Source organism: Geotrypetes seraphini, chromosome 7 (assembly GCF_902459505.1).
Source record: "Geotrypetes seraphini chromosome 7, aGeoSer1.1, whole genome shotgun sequence".
In the NCBI taxonomy this organism is placed as follows: Eukaryota; Metazoa; Chordata; class Amphibia; order Gymnophiona; family Dermophiidae; genus Geotrypetes; species Geotrypetes seraphini.
In genome coordinates this window covers 175,224,977-175,248,212 of record NC_047090.1, presented here as the reverse complement: position 1 = coordinate 175,248,212, position 23,236 = coordinate 175,224,977, and the positions used below count along the sequence as shown (strand labels likewise).

Below are 23,236 nucleotides of genomic sequence, written 5' to 3'. Positions count from 1 at the left end.
GTTTTTAGCATTGCGCTACCCGATAAACTACCGCCTGCTCAAGAGGAGGTGGTAGAGGCTAGCGGGCGCGGCATTTTAGCGCACGCTATTCTACGCGTTAAGGCCCTAACGCACCTTTGTAAAAGGAGCCCTAAAAATAAAATAAAAAGTGGAGCTCAGGCTGCACTATCACAATATTTCCATACTGAAACTTTAAAGTTTCTTATATTCATTAGATAGCCCAGAAGGCCCTGCTGTGTTCCATGGCAGTTTTCTGTCAGTGTTGCTCCATGTGGTAGGACACACAAATTTGATTTAACTTATAAGATTATCCCAGGCTAAGAAATGTTGAAAGCTACTGCTTCAGACAAATGCGATAAAGTTAAATAAAAAATATTATTGCACTGCAAATTCTATTACCTGAGTGGCTTCTTGATTCTGCCTATCCAGTTCTTCCAGTTCTGCTGTAAGAGCATCTCTTTCAACAATTCTTTCATTCAGTGTTTGTTCCATCTTTCCAAACTCTTCATTTAGCTGGTCTAATTCTCTGTTCCTCTCTTTAGTAGATACGGTTTGAGTATGCTCACTCTCACGTTGGAAATCCTGACAATCTGCCAATTCCTTCTGTAATTTTTCCTTGCAACCAAAAAAAAAAAAAAAGGATGAATAAAAATTTAAAATTACATAGCTGAATACCTTTTCTGTGAATTCAATAAACCATATTTAAATGTAAAAACTTGACTTCATTCTCTTACTCTCTGATCAGATAGAGAGAAAACACATCCCAGGAAAACAGTGATTTCCCATGCCAAGAGATGAGTGATGGCAAGTGAACACACTTTAGAAAGGTCCTTGAAGTTTAACCTTCATCCTCCAAAAAAGAGAGAAAGGCCATGGCACAGAATTTGTTCGTGCTAGACCAGGGCATCCAAACAGACTTAACTAGAGCCACACAATTTGAAAAGGAAAAACAAACCATTTGCAAGCACTCACTGGGTGATAACTAAATTAACTATCATACTCTACTTTAATTGCCTTTGGAAAAACTGATCATAACTAATTGGATTGGGCAAAGTGTTTTAAACTCTTGGCAACAAAAGAGTTTAATTATGTGTTCCTCACCACAGAAAATTCTCCTTTGGTGTAAAACAATGTACAAAAAAAAAAAACCCATTTACCTACTGACATGCATACCCTGGACATACAGATGATTCAACTGGACACTACAGACCTATATTCTCACTTGTGTATGCTGGACACTACAGACCTATATTTTCCCATAGCCAGGCCCAGCCTGTACCTTGCTGTCTGTAAACATCTGCAGCCTTTGCAATGCTAACAATGATGTTCTTGTTTCCATTCCCTGCTGGGAGGATATCCCTTCAAGGTTCTGCTGAACTGTTATCAGTGCTGTATGACTTCATATGCCAGGCACCCTAGAAAGCCATAAAACTTTTATAATGAGCAAGGAGCCCTGCTCATGTGGGTGTAACGAGATGAAAGAACTTGGTACCAAAACATTTGCTCCCTGTCTCTGAACCAAGCTATGGGAACCAAGCAGCTGGATTGTTGAAAGGTCACCTTTGCCAACTTTCAGCTTACAAGGACGCCATCCCAAATATGCACAGAATTGTAAAATCACTAATTAGCATCTACATGTCTCAGTGCTGAAAGAAGAAAGTTCACCAAGAGTTCTCTGTTTCTGCAAGGCCCCCCCTTTTACTGGGGAGGGGGGTGGAGGTGAGAGAGGCGTGGACGGAGAGGAGGAGTTAGCTATACATTATTTTATATACCAATAGGGAATTACATAGCCAGAATTCGGGGATGGACTTTTTTGAGACAAAGGAAGAATTTCTCTGTATAAAAATCACGTGCATTCTAGGTAAAGCCAGAGAGATTCACTTACTTATGCTATGGGGATCTGCTAGCCCCCTGCTAAGCATATGGGTGCAAGTTCTTCTCTCCATTGCATATTCTGAACTGACAATACATTTTTCAGATATGTCTCTGCTGCTGTAATACTGTAAGTTTTTATACTAACAATAAACGAATATTGTATTAGATAGATTGTGAGCCCACCGGGACAGAGAGGGAAAATGCTTGAGTACCTGATTGTAAAAACCGCTTAGATAACCTTGATAGGCGGTATATAAAATCCTAATAAACTTGAAACTTGTCTGTTTTGGAAGATACAATGCCGTCTTGTAGTTATTCCAATGAGGTAAACAAAGCAGCCTTTACTTCACTACTTTAAGACTTAATACCATTCATAAGGTAGCCTTACATCTAAATATACCTATTGTTCACCTTTTCTTTTTCTAGCTGGCATTTTTCTTCTTTAAGTTTCTGCATGAAGGTTTTTAGCTCCACATTCTCATCCAATACACTTCTGAGTTTCTCATCTTCCTAAAGAAAAAAAAAATATAGTTGACAAACACTAAAATAGTATTTTTCTCTTGTACCAGTCCTATATCGTTCTGAGGATTTAAAAATAATTCTAGAACAGCTTAGTGACAAATGCTGTACACTGCAATGCAGAAAATCTGGATTTGGCTCCCAGGTCAAAGGCTGGGGATGCAGCAGAGGTATCGCCCACAGCTTCAGAGGTGGGGGATGCTGCAGATATATCACCCACAGCTTCAGAGGTGGGGAGAGCAAGAAGTCTTTGTCACTGTAAGATAGTGACTGGCTATACAGCTTATGAACATGCTTACATGGCTTAATAAAACTACTCCTGGACTGTGAACCACAGCCAAAAGCATAACCATAACAGCCAGATAGCACAGTTACTTACCGTAACAGGTGTTATCCAGGGACAGCAGGCAGATATTCTTAACGTATGGGTGACGTCACCGACGGAGCCCCGGTACGGACACTTTTAACTAGAAAGTTCTAGTTGGCCGCACCGCACATGCGCGGGTGCCTTCCCGCTCGACGGAGGAGAGCGTGGTCCCCAGTTAAGATAAGCCAGCTAAGAAGCCAACCCGGGGAGGTGGGTGGGTCGTAAGAATATCTGCCTGCTGTCCCTGGATAACACCTGTTACGGTAAGTAACTGTGCTTTATCCCAGGACAAGCAGGCAGCATATTATTAACGTATGGGTGACCTCCAAGCTAACAGAGAGGGAGGAGGGATGGTTGGCCATTAGGAAAATAAATTTTGTAATACAGATTGGCCGAAGTGCCCATCCCGTCTGGAGAAGGCATCCAGACAGTAGTGAGTAGTGAATGTGTGAACTGAGGACCAAGTGGCAGCTTTTGCAGATCTCCTCGATGGGCGTGGAGTGGAGGAAAGCCAAGAAGCAGCCATAGCTCTGACCCTGTGGGCCGTGACAGCACCTTCCAGTGAGAGACCGGCCCGAGCATAACAGAACGCAATGCAGGCAGCAAGCCAGTTGGAAAGCGTTCGTTTAGAGACAGGACGACCTAAACGGTTAGGGTCGAAGGACAGAAAGAGCTGAGGTGACGTGCGGTGAGCTCTGGTACGGTCAAGGTAGTATGCCAGGGCACACTTACAGTCCAGCGTGTGTAACGCCTGTTCCCCAGGATGAGAGTGGGGTTTAGGGAAAAAGACAGGCAATACAATGGACTGGTTGAGGAAGTCCGAGACCACCTTGGGAAGAAATTTAGGATGGGTACGCAGAACCACCTTGTCATGGTGAAAAACCGTGAAAGGTGGGTCAGCGACCAGTGCATGCAGCTCACTAACCTTCCTGGCAGAGGTGATGGCAATGAGGAAAAGCACCTTCCATGTCAGAAATTTGAGTGAAGTTGTGGCAAGAGGCTCAAATGGAGGTTTCATGAGGGCTGAGAGAACCACATTCAGGTCCCAGACGACTGGAGGAGGCTTCAGCGGTGGTTTGACATTGAAGAGGCCTCTCATGAAACGGGAAACCAGGGGATGAGCCGTGAGGGGTTTTCCGAGGACAGGCTCATGAAACGCAGTGATGGCACTGAGGTGGACTCTGATTGAGGTAGACTTGAGGCCAGCGTCGGAGAGAGAAAGCAAATAGTCCAGTACAGTTTCCACCGCCAATGAGGTGGGATCGTGATGATGAAGTAGACACCAAGAGGAGAACCGGGTCCACTTCTGATGGTAACATTGGAGGGTGGCCGGTTTCCTGGAGGCATCCAAAATACGACGGACAGGCTGAGACAGATTCTCTGGAGAGGTCAGCCCGAGAGAAACCAAGCTGTCAGGTGGAGCGAGGACAGATTGGGATGTAGTAGAGACTGATGCTGCTGTGTAAGTAGAGTAGGAAATACAGGAAGAGGAATGGGCTCCCTGGAGCTGAGCTGGAGCAGGAGGGAGAACCAGTGTTGGCGAGGCCACCGAGGAGCGATGAGAATCATGGTGGCTCTGTCCCTGCGGAGTTTGGATAATGTCCGCAACATCAGAGGTAGTGGAGGAAAGGCATAGAGGAACCGATCCGTCCAATCGAGCAGGAATGCATCCGGGGCCAGACGGTGAGGAGAGAAGAGTCTGGAACAGAACTGGGGCAGCTGGTGGTTGTGAGGAGCTGCAAAGAGGTCCACCTGCGGAGTGCCCCAGCGCGCAAAGATGGAACGGAGCGTGGGAGGATCCAGAGTCCACTCGTGAGGTTGAAAGATGCGGCTGAGATTGTCAGCCAGGGAGTTCTGTTCGCCCTGGATATAGACAGCCTTGAGGAAGAGACTGTGGGCCGTGGCCCAGGTCCAGATGTGGATGGCCTGCTGACAGAGGAGGGGAGATCCAGTACCGCCTTGCTTGTTTACGTAGTACATGGCGACCTGGTTGTCTGTGCACAGGAGAAGGACCTGAGGGTAGAGAAGGTGCTGGAAGGCTTTGAGAGCATAGAACATGGCTCTGAGTTCCAGGAAATTGATGTGATGTTGACGCTCCCGAGGGGTCCAGAGTCCCTGGGTGCGAAGATCTCCTAGGTGAGCTCCCCACGCATAAGGGGAGGCATCTGTGGTTATGATCATGGAGTGAGGGGGCAGATGAAAGAGTAGGCCCCTGGAAAGATTGGAGGAGTTCAACCACCAGTGAAGAGATTGCTGAAGAGACGATGTCACAGAGATGGGATGAGAAAGAGGATCCGTGGTCTGTGACCATTGGTTGGCCAGCGTCCATTGAGGTGTCCTGAGGTGGAGTCGCGCCAGGGGAAGCACATGGACCGCCGAGGCCATGTGGCCCAGGAGAACCATCATTTGCCGAGCTGGAATGGAGCGATGAAGGAGCACCTGGTGGCAGAGGTGGAGCAGAGTCCGTTGGCGGTCTGAGGGGAGAAACGCCCTCATCAGAGTGGTGTCGAGGACGGCTCCAATAAACTGAAGTCGCTATGTGGGAAGCAGATGCGACTTGAGGTAGTTGATCTCGAACCCCAGAAGGTGGAGGAAGGAGATGGTGTGCTGAGTGGCTTGTAGCACAAGAGGAGACGTAGGTGCTTTCACTAACCAATCGTCCAAGTAGGGGAACACCTGAAAGTCGTGAGACCTGAGGAAGGCCGCCACCACAATAAGGCATTTGGTGAACACTCTGGGTGATGAGGCGAGGCCAAAGGGTAGCACTTTGTACTGATAGTGATGGTGCTGTATCTGAAACCGTAGATAGCGACATGAAGTCGGATGGATTGGAATGTGAGTGTAGGCCTCCTTGAGGTCTAGGGAGCATAGCCAGTCGTGGTGAGAGAGAAGAGGGTAAAGAGTGGCCAGGGAGAGCATTCTGAACTTCTCTTTGACCAGACACTTGTTGAGGTCCCTGAGATCAAGGATGGGACGAAGGTCTCCGGTTTTTTTGGGAACCAGGAAGTAGCGGGAGTAGAATCCCTGACCCCTTTGGTCCGGAGGTACCTCTTCGATGGCATTGAGGAGAAGGAGGGATTGGACCTCCCTCAGGAGGAGGAGGGTTTGGGAGGAGTGAGAAGCAGACTCTACGGGAGGATGGTCTGGTGGAAGAGTCTGGAAGTTGAGAGAGTAGCCGTGGCGAATGATGTTGAGGACCCATTGGTCTGATGTGATGACCTCCCAACGGCTGAGGAAGAGTTGAAGGCGTCCTCCGATCGGCTGAAGAAGAGGCGATGAAGGTGGGAGACTGGCTATGTTCTGGAGAAAGGAGTCAAAAGGGTTGAGACGGTTTTGATGAAGGAAGAGGCTTGGCAGGTTGAGTCTGTGGGCGAGGCTGATGCTGGTGGCGAGGACGGCGAGACTGTTGTGGAGGCGGGTTGAGAGGTCTGGCCGAGAACCTGCGTTGGTAAGAAGACTGTTGCCTGTAGGGGCGAGCAGGTGGAGTCTTCTTTTTAGGTTTGATCAGAGTGTCCCACCTGGTCTCGTGTGCTGAGAGCTTCTGGGTGGTCGAGTCCAGGGATTCTCCGAAGAGTTCATCACCCAGACAAGGTGCGTTAGCCAGGCAGTCCTGGTGGTTAATGTCTAGGTCAGAGACTCTCAGCCATGCCAAATGGCGCATAGCCACCGCCATGGCAGATGCGCGGGAGGTCAGCTCAAACGAGTCGTAGATGGAGCGAACCATGAATTTCCTGAGTTGGAGGAGGCTGGAAATTTGTTGCTGGAAGAGAGGGACCTTACGTTCAGGAAGATACTTCTGTAAGGAGGAGAGCTGTTGCACCAGATGCTTCATATAGAAGGAGAAGTGGAAGGTGTAGTTGTTGGCTCTATTGGCCAGCATGGCATTTTGGAAAAGGCGCTTACCAAATTTATCCATAGTTTTTCCCTCTCTGCCAGGAGGGGTGGAGGCATATACACTGGAACCCTGAGATTTTTTCAAAGTAGATTCCACCAGAAGGGATTCGTGGGGCAATTGAGGTTTGTCGAACCCTGGGATTGGAATAACCCGGTACAAGCTATCCAATTTGCGAGGGGCCCCGGGAACAGTGAGGGGAGTCTCCCAGTTTTTATAGAAAGTTTCCCTTAAGATGTCATGGACGGGCAACTTTAGAAATTCCTTGGGAGGTTGCTCAAAGTCTAGGGCATCGAGTAAAGCCTGAGACTTTTTAGAGTCGGACTCTAAGGGGATGGAAAGAGCTGCTGCCATCTCCCTAAGGAATTTAGAAAAAGAGGATTGTTCTGGTTTTGAGGCGGTATCGGTCATGGAGGGTTCTTCGTCGGTTGATGAAGCGTCCTCTTCGGTACCGTGCGGGGAGTCTTCCCACAAGTCTGGGTCTCTAACGTCAGGGTGTGCACGGCATGGTGTGCTCGGCATGGTGGGTCTTTGAGAGAGATTTGCCTGAGCGCACCGAGGCGGTACCGGGAGAGGAAGACCGATGTCGTTCCTGGGACCGGGAAGGGTCGGCAGCAGTACGGGTATGCACTGTAGGTGTTTCAGCCAAGAGCACCAGCATGGAGGTATTAATCGGTACTGAGGGGGTCGACACCGATGGGACAGTGCGAGGCTCGGACCGGTCCCGTACAGGAAGGTGCGATGCCAGCAACGCCAGCAACAGTTGTTGGAGTTCTTGCTGGAGCTGCTCCTGTAACTGGTTTTGGAGTATGGCTGCGATGCAGTCATCCAGGGGGGGCACCGGTACCGCTTTTTTCTTCTTTGGTACCATAGGTGCCGCTCTACGCTCCGGCGATGAGGAGGCCGATGATGAGGCACTCACCGATATCGGAGCGGAGCGTTTGCGGGGTCGGTGCGGTGCCGGGAGGGCCGGTGTCGCAACCGTGGCAGGAGGGCGCTCAAGGGAAGTGGAAGGCTTCTTAGCCGGCTTACCTGGGCCCAACGACCCCGAAGAAGGGTCTGGTGGTGTCGACGTCGTGGGTGCTGATTTTTGTGGTGCCGTCAACGTCGAAGCAGGTTCCATGGCAGATCCGGTACAGAATAAAAGATTTTGCTGGATCTGCCTGTTTTTAATGTGCACTTTTTAAGCGTAGCACAGCAGGTGCAAGTGTCAGCCCGATGCTCTGGACTCAGGCACTGCAGGCACCAATTGTGCGGGTCGGTGAGAGAGATCGGGCGTGCACACCGCTGGCACTTCTTAAAGCCCGGTTGAGGGGGCATGAAGGGAAACACGGCCTCCACAAAATCGAATCCGGAGGCCTGTATGGTGGCAACAGGCCCCGCCGGAGCTGGCCTGAAAAAATAAAGAAAACCGGACAAGTTTTTTTTTTTGTAAGTCAAAATAGGGAATCCGAAAGGAAAAATTAGAAGAAAAATGAAAAATTACGCGAGCGGGAAGGCAGAAACTAGCTTTTCAACGGCCATTGAAAGCACATGCATCTTCTTTGCTCTGCGGAAACGAAGAAACTGGGGACCACGCTCTCCTCTGTCGAGCGGGAAGGCACCTGCGCATGCGCGGTGCAGCCAACTAGAACTTTCTAGTTAAAAGTGTCCGTACCGGGGCTCCGTCGGTGACGTCACCCATACGTTAAGAATATGCTGCCTGCTTGTCCTGGGATAAAAATTGTAAGGAGGAGGATATAAAAACACAGGAAAAACAACATCAAGGAGGAAAACCACTGGCCCTTCCACAACTGATTTTACCTTTTGCAAGCTATTAAGTCTCATTATTTCATTTTTTGCACCTGCAAAATAATAAAAGAATACTATTAAATGATTAAGTATCTATATAGGTGTATTAACTGTTATATAATATTTCTTACTAGACTTACAAATTTTAGCTTATTAATGAAAAGGTACAAAAACAAAGTTTGAACAAGTTTGTGGAGAGCATTAATAGACTACAGGTTCAAACCTACAATAAGTTCCCTATTGTTCTTGCCAAACCAATTTAGACAAGTGGGTTATGTCCCCCTTCGTTAGAGAAAAACAGCTTAGAGCAGACTTCTCTTAAGAGGGGGCTAGTGCTGCTTTCAGCTCTTTAATGTTTCTCTAGCTCCAGCAGATGCTGCAGACATGTGGCCTGCTAAAACAACCGAGTAGGTCAAAAAGGTCTCTCCCAGAATGATAATAAGCCCAGATTTCCAGTGGAGCTTAGACAGAGTCTGGGGATGCAATTTAACATTCCTCTGAGGATGATTATACCCCTCCCCCAACCCTGGAAACCGACTAGAGGGCTAGGATTGGTGGAGGCTGGTCCAGAGAACCAAGGCATGCTAAACCCAGAGGTATTGGGTCCATCCTCTCCCTCCCGATCCTTTGGGATGTTGTGGCTGCAGTGTTTACTGACCTCCCCTACCTCTTGGAAGGGAGACAGAAGAAAATAAAACAAAATAATGCATTCTATTTGAGAAAAGAGTGTGCTATTGATGACACTGCCTCTGGAATGAAAAAAAATTTAGAAACCCTGAAAAAAAAAAAATTCCCATAAATTTCAGAAGAAATTAAGAAATGTTGGTCTGCACACCCCTATCATTTACTTAGCTAAAGAGACTACCTGCAAGGTATCCTAATCCAGCCAAAACTATACTTTTAGCCACACTAGAAGGCAGTGTCTCTAACATAAGAACATAAGCATGGCCTCTGCCGAGTCAGACCATGGGACCATCATGCCCAGCAGTCCGCTCCTGCGGCGGCCCCCCAGGTCCATGACCTGTAAGTGATCTTATACCTATTCCTTAATCCTTTATGGTAACCTTCTAACTATACCCTTCAATCTCCTTTTCCTTCAGGAAATCATCTAATCCCATTTTGAATCCCAAATTCGTACTCTGCCCTACCACCTCCTCTGGTAGCGCATTCCAGGTGTCCACCACCCTCTGAGTGAAGAACTTCCTAGCATTTGTTTTGAACCTGTCTCCTTTCAATTTTTGCGAATGCCCTCTTGTTTTTGTTGCCCCCGCTAGTCTGAAGAATCTGTCCTGCTCTACCTTCTCCATACCCTTCATGATCTTATAAGTTTCTATCATGTCCCCTCTAAGTCTCCGCTTTTCCAGGGAAAAGAGCCCCAGCTTCTCTAGTCTTTCAGCATACGAAAGGTTTTCCATGCCTTTTATCATCCTTGTTGCTCTTCTCTGGACCCTCTCGAGTATCGCCATATCCTTCTTAAGGTACGGTGACCACTCCAGATGCGAGCGCACCATCACCCGATACAGTGGCAGGATAACTTCCTTCGTTCTGGTAGTGATACCTTTTTTGATAATGCCCAATATTCTATTCGCCCTCTTTTAGGCCGCAGCACATTGTGCCGCTGGCTTCATTGTCCTATCCACCAAAAACCCCCAAGTCCTTTTCCAGTTTGCCTTCTCCCAGTACTATCCCCCCCATCGGGTTTCCTTTCCCTATGTGCAAGACTTTACATTTCTCCACATTGAAGCTCATCTGCCACTTGTCTGCCCACTCATTCAGTTTGTTCAGATCCCTTTGTAGCTCTTTGCATTCCTCCACAGTTTTAACCCTACTGGAGAGTTTTGTGTCGTCCGCTAATTTTATAACTTCGCACTTTGTCCCTGACTCCAGGTCATTTATGAATATATTGAACAGCAGCGGTCCCAGTACTGACCCCTGCGGGACGCCACTCATGACCCCTTTCCAGTCAGAGTAGTGTCCCTTTACTCTAGGCATGTGTATACATTTGAGGAAAAGAAAGAGCGCCTACACTGTGTAAATCTTTGTTTATTTCCATTAGGGATGTGCATTCTGTTTGTTAGCATGTTTTAAAAAGTTTATTGCAGGATAATTAAATTCAACATGGAATTATTTACCTACAAATTAGCTTATTTAGTTCATTAGCGTGTGTCAATTTCTAATACAGATTCATTTTTTAAAATTAATATTAAAACAAGTGTGTGAAATTAACTAAGTGTGAAAAACAAGGAAAAATCCCAAACAAAAACATGAACCAAAATTTTTGCTTCACATATACTCTTATTTTCCCTGGAAAAGGTACTGGCAGGCAAAATACCCTTGGCAATTGTCACAGTGAAAAGACCATGAGGGTATATTGAACCTACTTTTCAGTAATACAAAGGGCACAAGTTTTTCATAATGGGGGAATCAAAGCGAGGCATGCTTTCTTCTTAGGTGGCTGCACTATTTGATGAGAATGAAACTAAATCATAAAATCAATTTTCATTAAAATATGAATAAGTACCATATATACTCAAATATAAACTGAGGTAACCTTTCCCCCCAAAAGGTGGAAAAAAGGATGACTCAAATATAAACTGAAATTAGAAATTTAGGTGATCCTGGTGAGCCAGTCTACAAAAACTTTAGAATATCCACTGCTTTTTTCTAGGCTAAGCAGCATAAAATCTATTTTTTTGGGATCTGGGCTTGACTCAATAGTATAGTCAAGTGGTAACTGGACCATTGGAGTACTTTTCTAAATCCAAATAATTAACACTGAAGGAATACACCAGAAAAGGAAAATACATTTTAAGAAATACCAGTTGGTATTGCTGTACACACATTCTAATTCAACGAAACCCTGTTCTTACAAATGCATGAAATGAGCCGAAAAGTCTAAAAATATGTGAAAAATCCAATGGAAAAAAAATCATGTTTAAGCATGGATTTCCTAGACGTATTAAAATGACATCACCCTTGGCAAATTAAGGTAATTAAATAAAGTAGATAACAGGCATATGCTACAACTTTCCCATCTTCTACCCATCATTTGGGCTCAGCTAGGGATTTTTGAGGAACTTATCGTGGTTTCAGACTGAATTACTGCTACAGCAGGTAAAGAGAGTTAGTATAAGAGTAGTTGCTATTTAAATAAATATACTTCTATCAACATCAGGCAAGCCTTTCAATCTTCCTAAGATGGTACATTTCAACATTGTAATACTGTAACATATACTGCTCACGTGCCTGGGAGAGTTGACGACATCTGTGTGTTCTCATGAATGAAGGATGCGCCACTGAAAAGAGGTCATCAAGTGACTCAAACGGATGGCAAACTTAGCCTACCAGACCATGAGTAGTAAAAGAGAAGTGCCATGTTGATAATTGTTCCTGATCTGCTACTTGTCTATGTACATATACTAGTTCAACATGTTCAGGAGTAGAAAAGCAACCCATCACTCATCTATCCCAGTGAACTTTCAGATTGATTGCACACATTTCCCAGGTGTACTATCAACATCTTTCAAGTATGAAAAGTTTATATTTCAACCCTCTCCCCTCCTGGAATCCTAACCTAATATTGAGTTGTCAAATCAGAAATGGAATTGCTTCCTTTCTCCAAGCTTTAATGATAGCCTTAGATACACATTACACTACACACACAATAAACTGGAGTAAGTTCATACCAGCCAGAGCGTCTTCTAGTTTTAGCACCTGTGCCTCCAGTGACATTGTTTGTAAATCATCATCATCTTCTTTTAAAGAAGTTTCCCGTTGTAAAGCCTGGGTGAATTTGGATTTTAGTCTTTCATTTTCTTGCATCACCTCACTTTTCTCCATTATCATCAATTCTTTCTCCTTCAAAAGGCTATTCTTCTCTTTTTCAGAAGCCGACAACCTCTTGCTTATATCTTTTATTTTCACTTCCAGCTCCTCTATGGTCTGTGTAAATGAGGCCTTTTCACTTTCTAGTGTCTGCAGTTTTTGTTGCAACTGAAAGACCGACTGGTCAGGAATGCCAACTTCTGAGTTACCTAAATACAGAAAGGCTAAAAGTTAAGAGTGAATCCAGTTAGCAAAACCAGGGAAGTTGTAGTTATTTGTCCAAGTATATGGGAAAGGTAGATCATGTATAATGTTTAAAACTTATACTATTTGTTTTATGTGTTTTAATATGAGCCACTTTCTGGTATCACATGAAAGGCAGGATATCAAGTGTTAATAAATCATAAATCAAATTAATATATTTCATAATGCAAAAAACAGAGCAACTAAAACTTCCAGAAAAAATGTATTTACCATTAAAACATGCTATAATCTCTTATATTTACGCAACATTTTGGCAGAAGTACAACTTGGCTGTGCAGTCCCATCTACAATAAGTCTGACAAATTCCACACTCACATGGAGAAGACAAAGAAAAATGTTCGAATTGAACATACTGTTGGATACTGATTACAAGAACCTTCCAGCAACGCCTCACAGTTCGCCAGCTAAACCAGTCGAATCAAGTGCTGCTGCTCTTAATATACTCACCAACAACCAAGACAACAAAATCCTGCAGAAAAAAAACCTAACATTTTGTGAGAAAACATCAAACAAAACGACAGGGTGGTGTCTGTGCCAATCTGGAGGGACTAAGAGAAAGAAAATTAGCACATGAGAACCTAATTTCTCCTTCTTTATCATACATCCAGACCGGCACAGAACGGATATGATGTACCAAAGAAGTACCCATCATGGGTGGGACCCCTGAAAGGCAGCCACAAGAACACGCATACCAAACACTGCATCCCGATGCGCCTGAATGTCCACACAGTAGGAGCGAACAAAGGAATGGAGAGAAGACCAAACCGCAGCTTTACAGATATCCATCAGAGGCACAAGCGAACTCTCAGTCCAAAAGGCTGCCTGACCCTGAGAGGAATGAGCTCTGAGAAAATCCAGAATGGGTTTCTTTTGAAGATATGCTGAGGCGAAAGCCTCCTTGATCCAACGTGCAATGGTAGTCTTGGAAGCACCGTCCCCCTTAAGAGGGCCTGCGAGAAGAACAAAAAGATGATCCGACTGACAGAACTCCTGGGTCCACTGAACATAAGTACGAAGGACCCTACGGACATCCAATATGCACAATTGTCTCTGCTCCCAAAAACCCATCCGACTACTCAAGACCGGGAGGACCACAGACTGGTTGACATGAAAAGGCAAAACTACCTTCAGAAGAAAGGAGGGAACTGGCCGCAGCACAACCCATTCCTTAGAAAACTCCAGGAATGGCAGCCTACAAGAGAAGGTCTGCAGTTCGGAAACACGTCTCATGGAAATAATGGTCGCCAAGAAGACCACCTTAAAAGTAAGGTCCATCAACTTGCAGAAACCAAGAGGTTCAAAAGGCAGATGAACAAGCACAGAAAGAACCAGATTGAGATCCCAGGTAGACAAACCAGAGGGCGGAGCAATTTCACTGCCCACAAGAAACAAATCATATCTGGAGAAGAGGCCAAGCACTGACCATGCAACTGCGAAAAGAAGACAAAGCCACAATCTGCACCCTAAGAGAGAACCAAGCAAGGCTGCGCTCCAGGTCATCCTGCAGAAACTCCAAGATGTGAGACAAAGAAACTTGAAGGGGAACCACACCCCATGCAGAACACCACTCCTCAAAAAGACGCCAAACACGCACATAAGCCAGAAAGGTGGAAAGTCTCTAAGAACCCACGAGGGTGGAGATCACCTTATCCGAATAACCTTTCTTACTTAGGCGTTCCCTTTTTAAGACATAAGGGAGCCGGATCGAACATTGGAATGGGACCTCGAGTCAGAAGATTGGACGAGATGGACAGCGGGAGAAAATCTGCCACGAGCAGATGAACCAGATCTGCATACCACAGGCATCTGTGTCAGTCTGGAGTCACAAAAATCATGTGGCCTGCATGCTGGGCAATCCAAAGAACTTTGCCCGCCAGAAGCCAAGGTGGACATACATACAGCAAGCCATTCGTCGGCCAAGCCTGCACTAGGGCTTCCAGCCCCTCAGCTTGGAAATTCCTGTGCCGACTGAAGAACCTTGGCACTTTGGCATTGACACTCGTTGCCATGAGGTCCAAGATCGGCCAACCCCAGGACCAAACAATCAACTCAAATGCTTTCTGTCTAAGACACCACTCGCCGGGATCGAGCACATGACTGAGGAAGTCCACCTGGACATTGTCCACTCCGGCTATGTGGGAAGCAGAGATGTCCAAAAGATGAGCCTTCGCCCACTCCATGAGAAGGCCTCCTGCGCCACCAAATGACTCTTGGTTCCCCCCTACCGATTGACGTAAGCCACCGCTGTGGCATTGCCTGAGAGAACTCGAATTGACTTGCCTCCAGCAAGTACTGGAATTCCATCAATGCTAGCCAAATGGCTCTGGTATCCAGAACATTGATTGACCAGGATGCCTCAACCGGCGACTAACTGCCCCGAGCCGAGCGATTGAGATTGAGCCCCTCAATCGAGGAGTCTGATGTCCGAGAGAAGCATGGTCCACTGGGGCTGATCGAGACTCACTCCCTGAACCAGATTGGAATACTTTAGCCACCAGCGTAGGCTGTAATGAACTAACTCACGAAGAGGTACAGGAGAGTCCATTGTGAAACTGGGGTGATCATTTCTGAAGTGCATACTGAAGAGGATGCATATGAGCCCAAGCCCACCTGATCACTTCCAGGGAGGCCGCCATCAACCCCTAGACTTGCAGAAAATCCTGTGCCTCAGGTATCGATAATCCATCAGGGACCAAAACTGCGCCTGCAATTTGCATACCCAGGCCTCTGCAAGGAATACGCTCCTCAAGCTGGCATCAAAGACTACACCAAGATACTCCAAGTGCTGAGACAGAGTCAACCAGCTTTTGGATAGGTTGACAACCCACCCCAGCAACTGCAGAATCTCCACAACCCAAGTCATAACCTGGGAGCTCTCCTGAAATTACTATGCTTGAATCAACCAGTTGTCCAAGATAGGGGTGAACCAGAATGCCCTCCTTGCAAAAGGCCACTGCTACCACCACCATAATCTTGGTGAAGGTCCACAGTGCCGTGGCTAAACCAAAAGGGAGTGCACAAAACTGATAATGCTCTCCAAAAATCGCAAAGCGAAGGAATCACTGATGGGAGGTCCGAATCAGAACATGCAGATAGGCCTCCAACATGTCGAGAGAAGTCAGAAATTCTCCAGGCTGAACAGCAAGAATTACAGATTTCAGGGTTTCCATATGAAAAGACACCTTTCAGATCCAAAATGGGTCGAAAGGACTCCTCTTTCTTGGGTACCATGAAGTAAATGGAGTACCTGCCGGTGCAAATCTCCTGAGGAGGCACTGGGACCACCGCTTTGAGGTCCAGCAACCTGAGCAGCATCTACTGAAAAGCCCTCCTCTTCCAAGCTGCCTGACAAGAAGAAGAGAGAAAACGATCTGGCAAAGGATGGGAAAATTCTAGATTATAGTCGTCCCGAATCACTTCTAGGACCCACTGATCCGTTGTGAGCTCAGTCCACCACCGGTAAAACTCCCGCAACTGGGCTCTCACTGGCACTGGGGGAAGGACTGGCAGCAAGTCATTGGGCCGGGCGGACCAAAGAGGAGACCCTGGAGGTGTATCCCCCCCCCGGTGGGCCCCCCGAAAGGACTGCATGCGCTGAAAGAAGCGACCTCTGGAAGGAAAAGGGGGTGATACCTACGAAAATCACACAGACACCTACAGGCGGCATCACCCCATGAAGCCTGGCGTGGTCAGTCTTCCAGCAGACAAGGCACCATAGAGTCACTCAAGGCCTGAACCAACTTGAGAAAGGAGCCCAGAAAGGGAAATTTACTGAGCTTAGACTTAGATGCCACATCAGTCGACCAACCCTGAAGCTACAGGGTACAACAGGTCACCACTCCGAGGGCCATGGACTTGGCCGAGGCCTGCAACACATCAAACATGACATCAGAGATAAGAAATGCCGAGCTCAATCTTAGCCACCTCCTGATCCATTAAGGACCAATCAGCCAACTCACGGTTCAGAACCCACACAGACCTGAGATACAAGACTGCCACAAATTGCCGTCTGGACAGCCAAGACAGCCACATCAAAACTCTGTTTAAGGAGAGCCTCCATCTTACAGTCCTAAGGGTCTCTCAGGGCCAAACCGACCTCAGCTGGCACTGTATGTCTTTGAGCAATAGCAGAGACCACCGCATTGACTACAAGAGACTTAAAAGTATCCCTATCCCCATCAGGAATGGGGTAGAGCTTGGCCATGGACCACACCAAGTGAAAAGGCGCGTCCAGAATCTTCCAGAGCGTACACCACATCCCGAATATCCTGATGTATAGGGAAAGAGTGGGGATGCTGACCAGATTCCTCACAACGGAGGGTCCACAACTCGAAAGCCGAAAGCCTGAAGTCATAATGCCGTTGTACAGGGCCATGGTGAGACCTCATCTGGAGTACTGTGTGCAATTCTGGAGGCCACATTACAGTAAAGATGTGCGCAGAATTGAATCGGTTCAGCGGACGGCCACCAGGATGATCTCGGGGCTCAAGGATCTCTCGTATGAAGAGAGACTGAACAAATTGCAGCTCTACACTCTCGAGGAACGTAGGGAGAGGGGAGACATGATCGAAACATTTAAGTACCTCACGGGACGTGTCGAAGTGGAAGATGATATTTTCTTTCTCAAGGGACCCTCGGCTACAAGAGGGCACCCGCTCAAACTTAGGGGCAGAAAATTTCATGGCGACACCAGAAAGTATTTCTTCACAGAGAGAGTGGTTGATCATTGGAACAAGCTTCCAGTGCAGGTGATCGAGGCAGACAGCGTGCCAGACTTTAAGAATAAATGAGATACCCATGTGGGATCCCTACGAGGGTCAAGATAAGAAAATTGGGTCATTAGAGCATAGACAGGGGGTGGGTAAGCAGAGTGGGCAGACTTGATGGGCTGTAGCCCTTTTCTGCCGTCATCTTCTATGTTTCTATGAAGTGGTCATTAGCTTCCTGCTTGAAGCGTAAGACCGATGACACCTGAGGAATAAGCTCTTGCAGTTCTTCCTGGTGAAAAATGCGCATGATCAACGCATCCTCGCCAACTGGCGCCTCCAAAATCCCTCCATCCAAATGATTAGACCCCCCCCCTAGAGGATCCTAGAGGTTCACCCCAAGATCCAAGTCCTCATCCGGTGAAACCAGATCCTCATCCCAAGTCACCCGCGGCAGCTAGAATAATGGCTGAGGGGGCTGGACAAAGGCAGCTGGAGCAGGAAACTGAACAGGGGCAGCTGTGGAAGATAAAGACCCCCCCAGAAGACCCCAAGATGCCTGGTACAGAAGCAGGACCCCCAGCCACCTGTAAATAAGCCTTGGACATGGTTAAACAAAATCAGGGCTAAACAGCCCTGACGGCAATCCAGAATTCACAGCAAGAGCAGAAGACACATGTAAGACCTGTTCCTGTCATGCTAAGACAGGAGGAAGGTCGCCTGAGGACACAGGCAAAATGGTTGTGCTTTCTGCCAAAACTGAGGGAAGGCCTGTTGACAAACTTTCTCCTAAAAGAAGCAGCAGCAACAAGGCCTGACTAGACCCCGCCACTAAGGCAGGACCACCTGTAGCCACTACTGCAGTGGCAAGGGAATCCCTAGCACTAGGGGGTGGTCAACAACGCCGAACCTCCCTGACCACCGGCAGGTGAGCAAACACCAGCATGGATGGCAGGTGAAGCCCAGGCATCTCCACCGCCCCCCACCAATGAGTGGTGCACATGCAAAGGGGAGCCCAGCACACCGACACCTAAAGTAGACGCCGGTTCCCCCATGAGGCAGTCAAAACACTCTGTGCACATGCCAGCCGCATCCACCGCTCAGTGCTCATAAATAATGCACTTTTTCTGCTTTTTAGAAGTGCTCATAACGAATGCATCGAAGACACCCACACAACAACACTGTATAAAAACAGAGGCCTCAGGCCCTTTTTACTCTCCATTTCTTGTTCTTTTTTCTTCTTCTCACAGCTCACCAGCTGTATCAAGAGAGCAGACTCTCTAAACCAGTGGTTCCCAACCCTGTCCTGGGGGACCACCAATCAGTCAGGTTTTCAGGATATCCCTAATAAATATTCACGAGAGAGATTTGCATACCTGTCACTTCCATTATATGCAAATCTGTCTCGTGAATATTTGGTTGCCACTTTACATTGTTAGAAGTGCTCTCCCCCAAGGAAGAATGCCTCTTGCTATGTGTCCATCAAGTCTGTTCTGTGCACTTAGACTGCTGGGTGTACTTATTAAATGGCCTTTCTGTTTCTATAGCTGCTGGTGTATAGTTTACTATTTTCTCAGCCTTTCTGAAAGGTCCCCACCCACCTTTACAGATCTGTATGTGTGACTATAAGCTGAGAGACTGGAAAAAGTAAAAAGAGTGGGCTAAGGGTGACTAGAATTGAAATGGAAAACCAAACCATGCTGACTTTGCTCTTCCAGTTCCTCAATTCTGTCTTCATATTCTGCTAATTCCTCTCTGTGCCGGCGAGTGATTTCTGCCAGTTTCTGACGATGCGCATCTTGCAATACTGAAAGCTCATGCTGATGTTCGTCTATTTCCTGACTTAATTTTTGTTTCAGTTCCTACAACAACAACGTGGAATTTAAGAGTTAAGCAACAAACAGTTACATATTTGTAATCAATAATATTGAGCCAGATGGGTTGCTTTTACGTGGTCAAGGAAAAAGAACTACGTACATAAAATGTTTCAATCTCTTTTCAGAAGGGAAAGGTGGCCTCTCAGCTATGGTCTAGCCTTATAACTGGTCCTATCAATTTGCTTCTCAAAATACAATTTCCTAATAAGCCCACAAGGAAATGGAAGGATGCAGAGAAACCGCCCCCCCTCCCCCCACACACACACACAGTTCTTGCCATGTAAATATATTAAACTGCATTTCAGAAACAAGATCCTAATGTCCCCTCTGCTGTCTTTTAAGAGGTTTCTTTATATTGTTATTACTAGAAATAAGAGCCTTACTCTAAATGAGAGGGGTCAAAATGACTGGAGAATAGAGAGCAGGTCTGGTTTTTGGAGTTTCATTATATTGTTATAACATTGTGAACATCAAATTTATGGTATATGAATGGTTCTTTTGTGCTGCCTATTAAAGTGTTACAATGTCAGCAAAACACCAAAGAACCATATTTTTATTACAGTATATATCAAATTGTTGCTATTACTTTAATTTAATTTATCTATTTCCAAGTTTACTTTACTGTTCTGTGTGTTAAGCCAACATTTGGTTATTTTACCATTGCTATTATTACAATGTAAGTTGACCATGTCAATCTATGCATAAGAATTTTCTTGAGTGAAATCTCTTCCACTTGGTACTTACCTTGATAATCTTCTTTCTAGTACATAGGATCATCAGTCTTCAATTTGTGGGCTGTGTACCTCTGATCACGAGATCTGGTGTAGAGAGATTTTTCTGCTCCGCCTCCCATCACTCTGGGCTGTCCTGTAATTTCTCAGTTCGTAACAAAACAGATGGTCAGCCCTAGAGGGAGGGGTAACAGAGATTTAAATCTGTTCTGTTCTTACCACAACATTTAACATAAAATAATTATGAACAACTCTTAACATATAACGAGGTGGAATGAACAAGCCACCTGCCTGGACGCAACTTGCACTAACGGTCTTGGAGTTCTGAAAGGTATCCTGTGATTTCCCCTATCCCTGACCTTGCTGGACAGAGGAAAGAAACAAGATATCCGGTAATACTGACATGTCCGAGACTGCAAGCAAGATACTGAACATCTGACAAGGTGGGTTTCAAGATTGATGTTCCTATATACTAGAAAGAAGATTATTGAGGCAAGTACCTAATCTTCCCTTCTAGTGCAATAGAAACATCAGTCTTGAACTTGTGGAATGTACCAAAACAATCCCCAGCATCTAGGGTGGGACAGATGAGCGAGCCAACTAAAAGTACTGAAAATCCGAACACAGTATCCAATTTGGCCACTACACTAAGCCTATTAAACTTTATGAAAGTTTGGAGGGAGGACCAGGGTTGTCTAAAAAAAACTAAAGTTGGAAAAACTGCGTGAACTGAAGTTTTCCCAATAAATTTGATTGTGTGATCAGAAAATAATTTTTTAAAAGCCCGAGTGTTGCAAGGAAAAGAACAGCATCACAGACTTTATCCAGACTGTCTCAAGTAGATATTGATTACCAAAATCTGCAATAGAGTAGACATGCTGGATGATGTGAATAACATGAAGAAAGACCTGGCGAAGCTTGACGAATGGTCTGAAATTTGGAAGCTAAATATAATGCTAAGAAATGCAAGATCATGCATTTGGGCTGCAAAAATCCGAAGGAACGGTACAGTTTAGGGAGTGAAGAACTTATGTGGATAGACAAGCGGGACTTAGGTGTGATTGTATGTGATGATCTTAAGGTGGCCAAACAGGTTGAAAAGGTGATGGCGAAAGCTAGGATGCTAGGTTGAATAGGTTTGGAAAAAGGAGATATTGATGCCCCTGTATAAAACCTCATTTAGAATATTGTGTACAATTCTGGAGTCCGCACTTCAAAAAGATATAAAAAGGATGGAGTAAGGCCAGAGGAAGGCTACTAAAATGGTATGGTTTTCATCATAAGGCGTATTGGAACAGACTTAAAGATCTCAATCTGTATACTTTGGAGGAAAGGCGGGAGAGGGGAGATATGATAGAGACGTTTAAATACCTACGTGATGTAAATGCGCATGAGTCAAGTCTCTTTCATTTGAAAGGAAATTCTGTAATGAGAGGGCATAGGATGAAGTTAATCTGAGGAAATACTTTTTTACAGAAAGGGTGGTAGATGCATGGAACAGTCTTCCAGAAGAAGTGGTGGAGACAGAGATTGTGTCTGAATTCAAAAGGGCCTGAGATATGCACGTGGGATCTCTCGGAGAGAGAAAGAGATAATGGTTACTGCAGATGGGCAGACTAGATGGGCCATTTGGCCTTTATCTGCCATCATATTTCTATGTTGAGTGTTTGGAATGCCACTGGACTGCACCAAAGTGTACATGTTTAGCTATTAGTAAAGTACACTTCTCCCTCCGTATTCACGGTTTCTACACTCATGATTTCGATTATTCGCAGTTTTTATTTTGATGGCTTTCCCCCGCCCCGGTCCCACACCCACAACAATGAACTTACTTTTCCCTGGCCTGGCTTTCAGATAGCATGCCGTTCCTCTTACCTTTGGCTTGCAGAAAGCTCCAAATGTCAAGCCTTTCATCCCTCCCTCTTCCTTCCTGTCGCAGAGTTAGTCCTGGAGTGCTGACATCTTATTGGCTAGGGTGGCTGCCAATCGGTGTCATCACACGCCTTCCAGCCCTGGCTCTCCATCTGATTGGCTACGTAAAAAGAGCCTGCATCAGCTCCCCTGCCCTGCCGGCTCTCAGAGTGCAGTGTGCACGTGGTGAGGCAGGATTCTCCTGGAACAGGGCTGAAGTGCATGCGCGACAAACAGCAAAGCTTCCTCCTTCCCCCTCTTTCTCCCATTCCATGGCACAAGGGGGAATTAGAAACAGTCTTCAAATTTTTAAACAGCTGCTGGCAGGTGCCGGATCACTGACGCAAAGCTGAGCAGAGTCTGGGCAAGTACATAGAAATAGTTATTCGCAGGCCCCTAACCCCCGTGAATACGGAGGGAGAAGTATATATAAAATTTCTGTGATTTTTTCCACAATAAAGTGCAGATATTGAGGCTTTATTTAATAAAATACTACTAGATGTTTTGCATAAAATGTCTTTTTATCATTATTTGATGACAGGTGAATGTTGTCCTATTCTTTTGTGGTTGTAACACTATTAGCGGGGTCCTAAGGAATCTGACCCCACTTGTTATAAGCATACTGGAGACACTAGTGTTATTTCTGTACTGATTTATTGTTCTTTTTCAATAAAAGACTTTACGTAAAAAAGATTTTTTTTAATCGATGTATCATTGCTGTGTGTGAAAACATAAAAGTTATAGCTATAATACCAAGAAATTTGCTCCATTAAGCAAAAAAAACATAGTTACTTACCAGAACAGGTGTTATCCAGGGACAGCAGGCAGATATTCTCACAGATGGGGTGATGTCATCCACAGCTTTCAATATCACCTCTATCCTGATGACTCCCAGATCTACCTCTCCACACCAGATATCTCTACAGGAATTCAGGCCCGAATCTCAGCCTTCCTGTCCAACATTGCTGCTTGGACGTCTCACCACCATCTCAAACTGAATATGGCTAAAATTGAATTTCTTATCTTTCCACCTAAACTCACCTCCCCCTTCTAATTGTTCTCCATTTATGTGGATAACATTAGCCTCCTTCCTGTCTCGTCAGCTCCTCTCTCTCCTCTGCTCAGATCCAACAAACCGCCAAAACCTGTCGCTTCCTCCTCTATAATATTACCAAAATCTGTCCTCTCCTTTTTGAACACATTACCAAAACCCTTGTCCACACTCTCATCATCTCACCCTTAGACTACTGCAACGTAATTCTCTCAGGCCTCCTGCGCACCCATCTCTCACCTCTTCAATCTTTTCAAAATTCTGCTGCATGACTCATATTCCATGAGAGCTGATATTCTCACATTACCCCTCTCCTCAAATCACTTCATTGGCTCCCCATCCATTTCCAAATACAGTTCAAACTCCTCTTACTGCATTCAACTCTGAAGCCCCCCCCCCCAATATCTCTCTTCACTTATCTCCCCCT

At 45.8% G+C, this 23,236-nt stretch overlaps 1 protein-coding gene across 2 annotated transcripts in view; it reads right to left on the bottom strand.

Moving 5' to 3' along the window:
• TRIP11 (thyroid hormone receptor interactor 11) overlaps positions 1–23,236 on the bottom strand; it is a 153,623-nt gene that overhangs the window by 99,109 nt on the left and 31,278 nt on the right. The window contains exons 6-10 of one of the 2 annotated variants that reach the window (XM_033951325.1): positions 18,936–19,101; positions 12,131–12,478; positions 8,457–8,497; positions 2,287–2,385; positions 400–615 (exon numbers count right to left, since the gene is read on the bottom strand). In XM_033951325.1, the coding sequence (XP_033807216.1) occupies positions 400–615; positions 2,287–2,385; positions 8,457–8,497; positions 12,131–12,478; positions 18,936–19,101 (870 nt within the window). The remainder of the gene's footprint in view (positions 1–399; positions 616–2,286; positions 2,386–8,456; positions 8,498–12,130; positions 12,479–18,935; positions 19,102–23,236) is intronic. The other variant, XM_033951326.1, reaches the window with a different exon arrangement.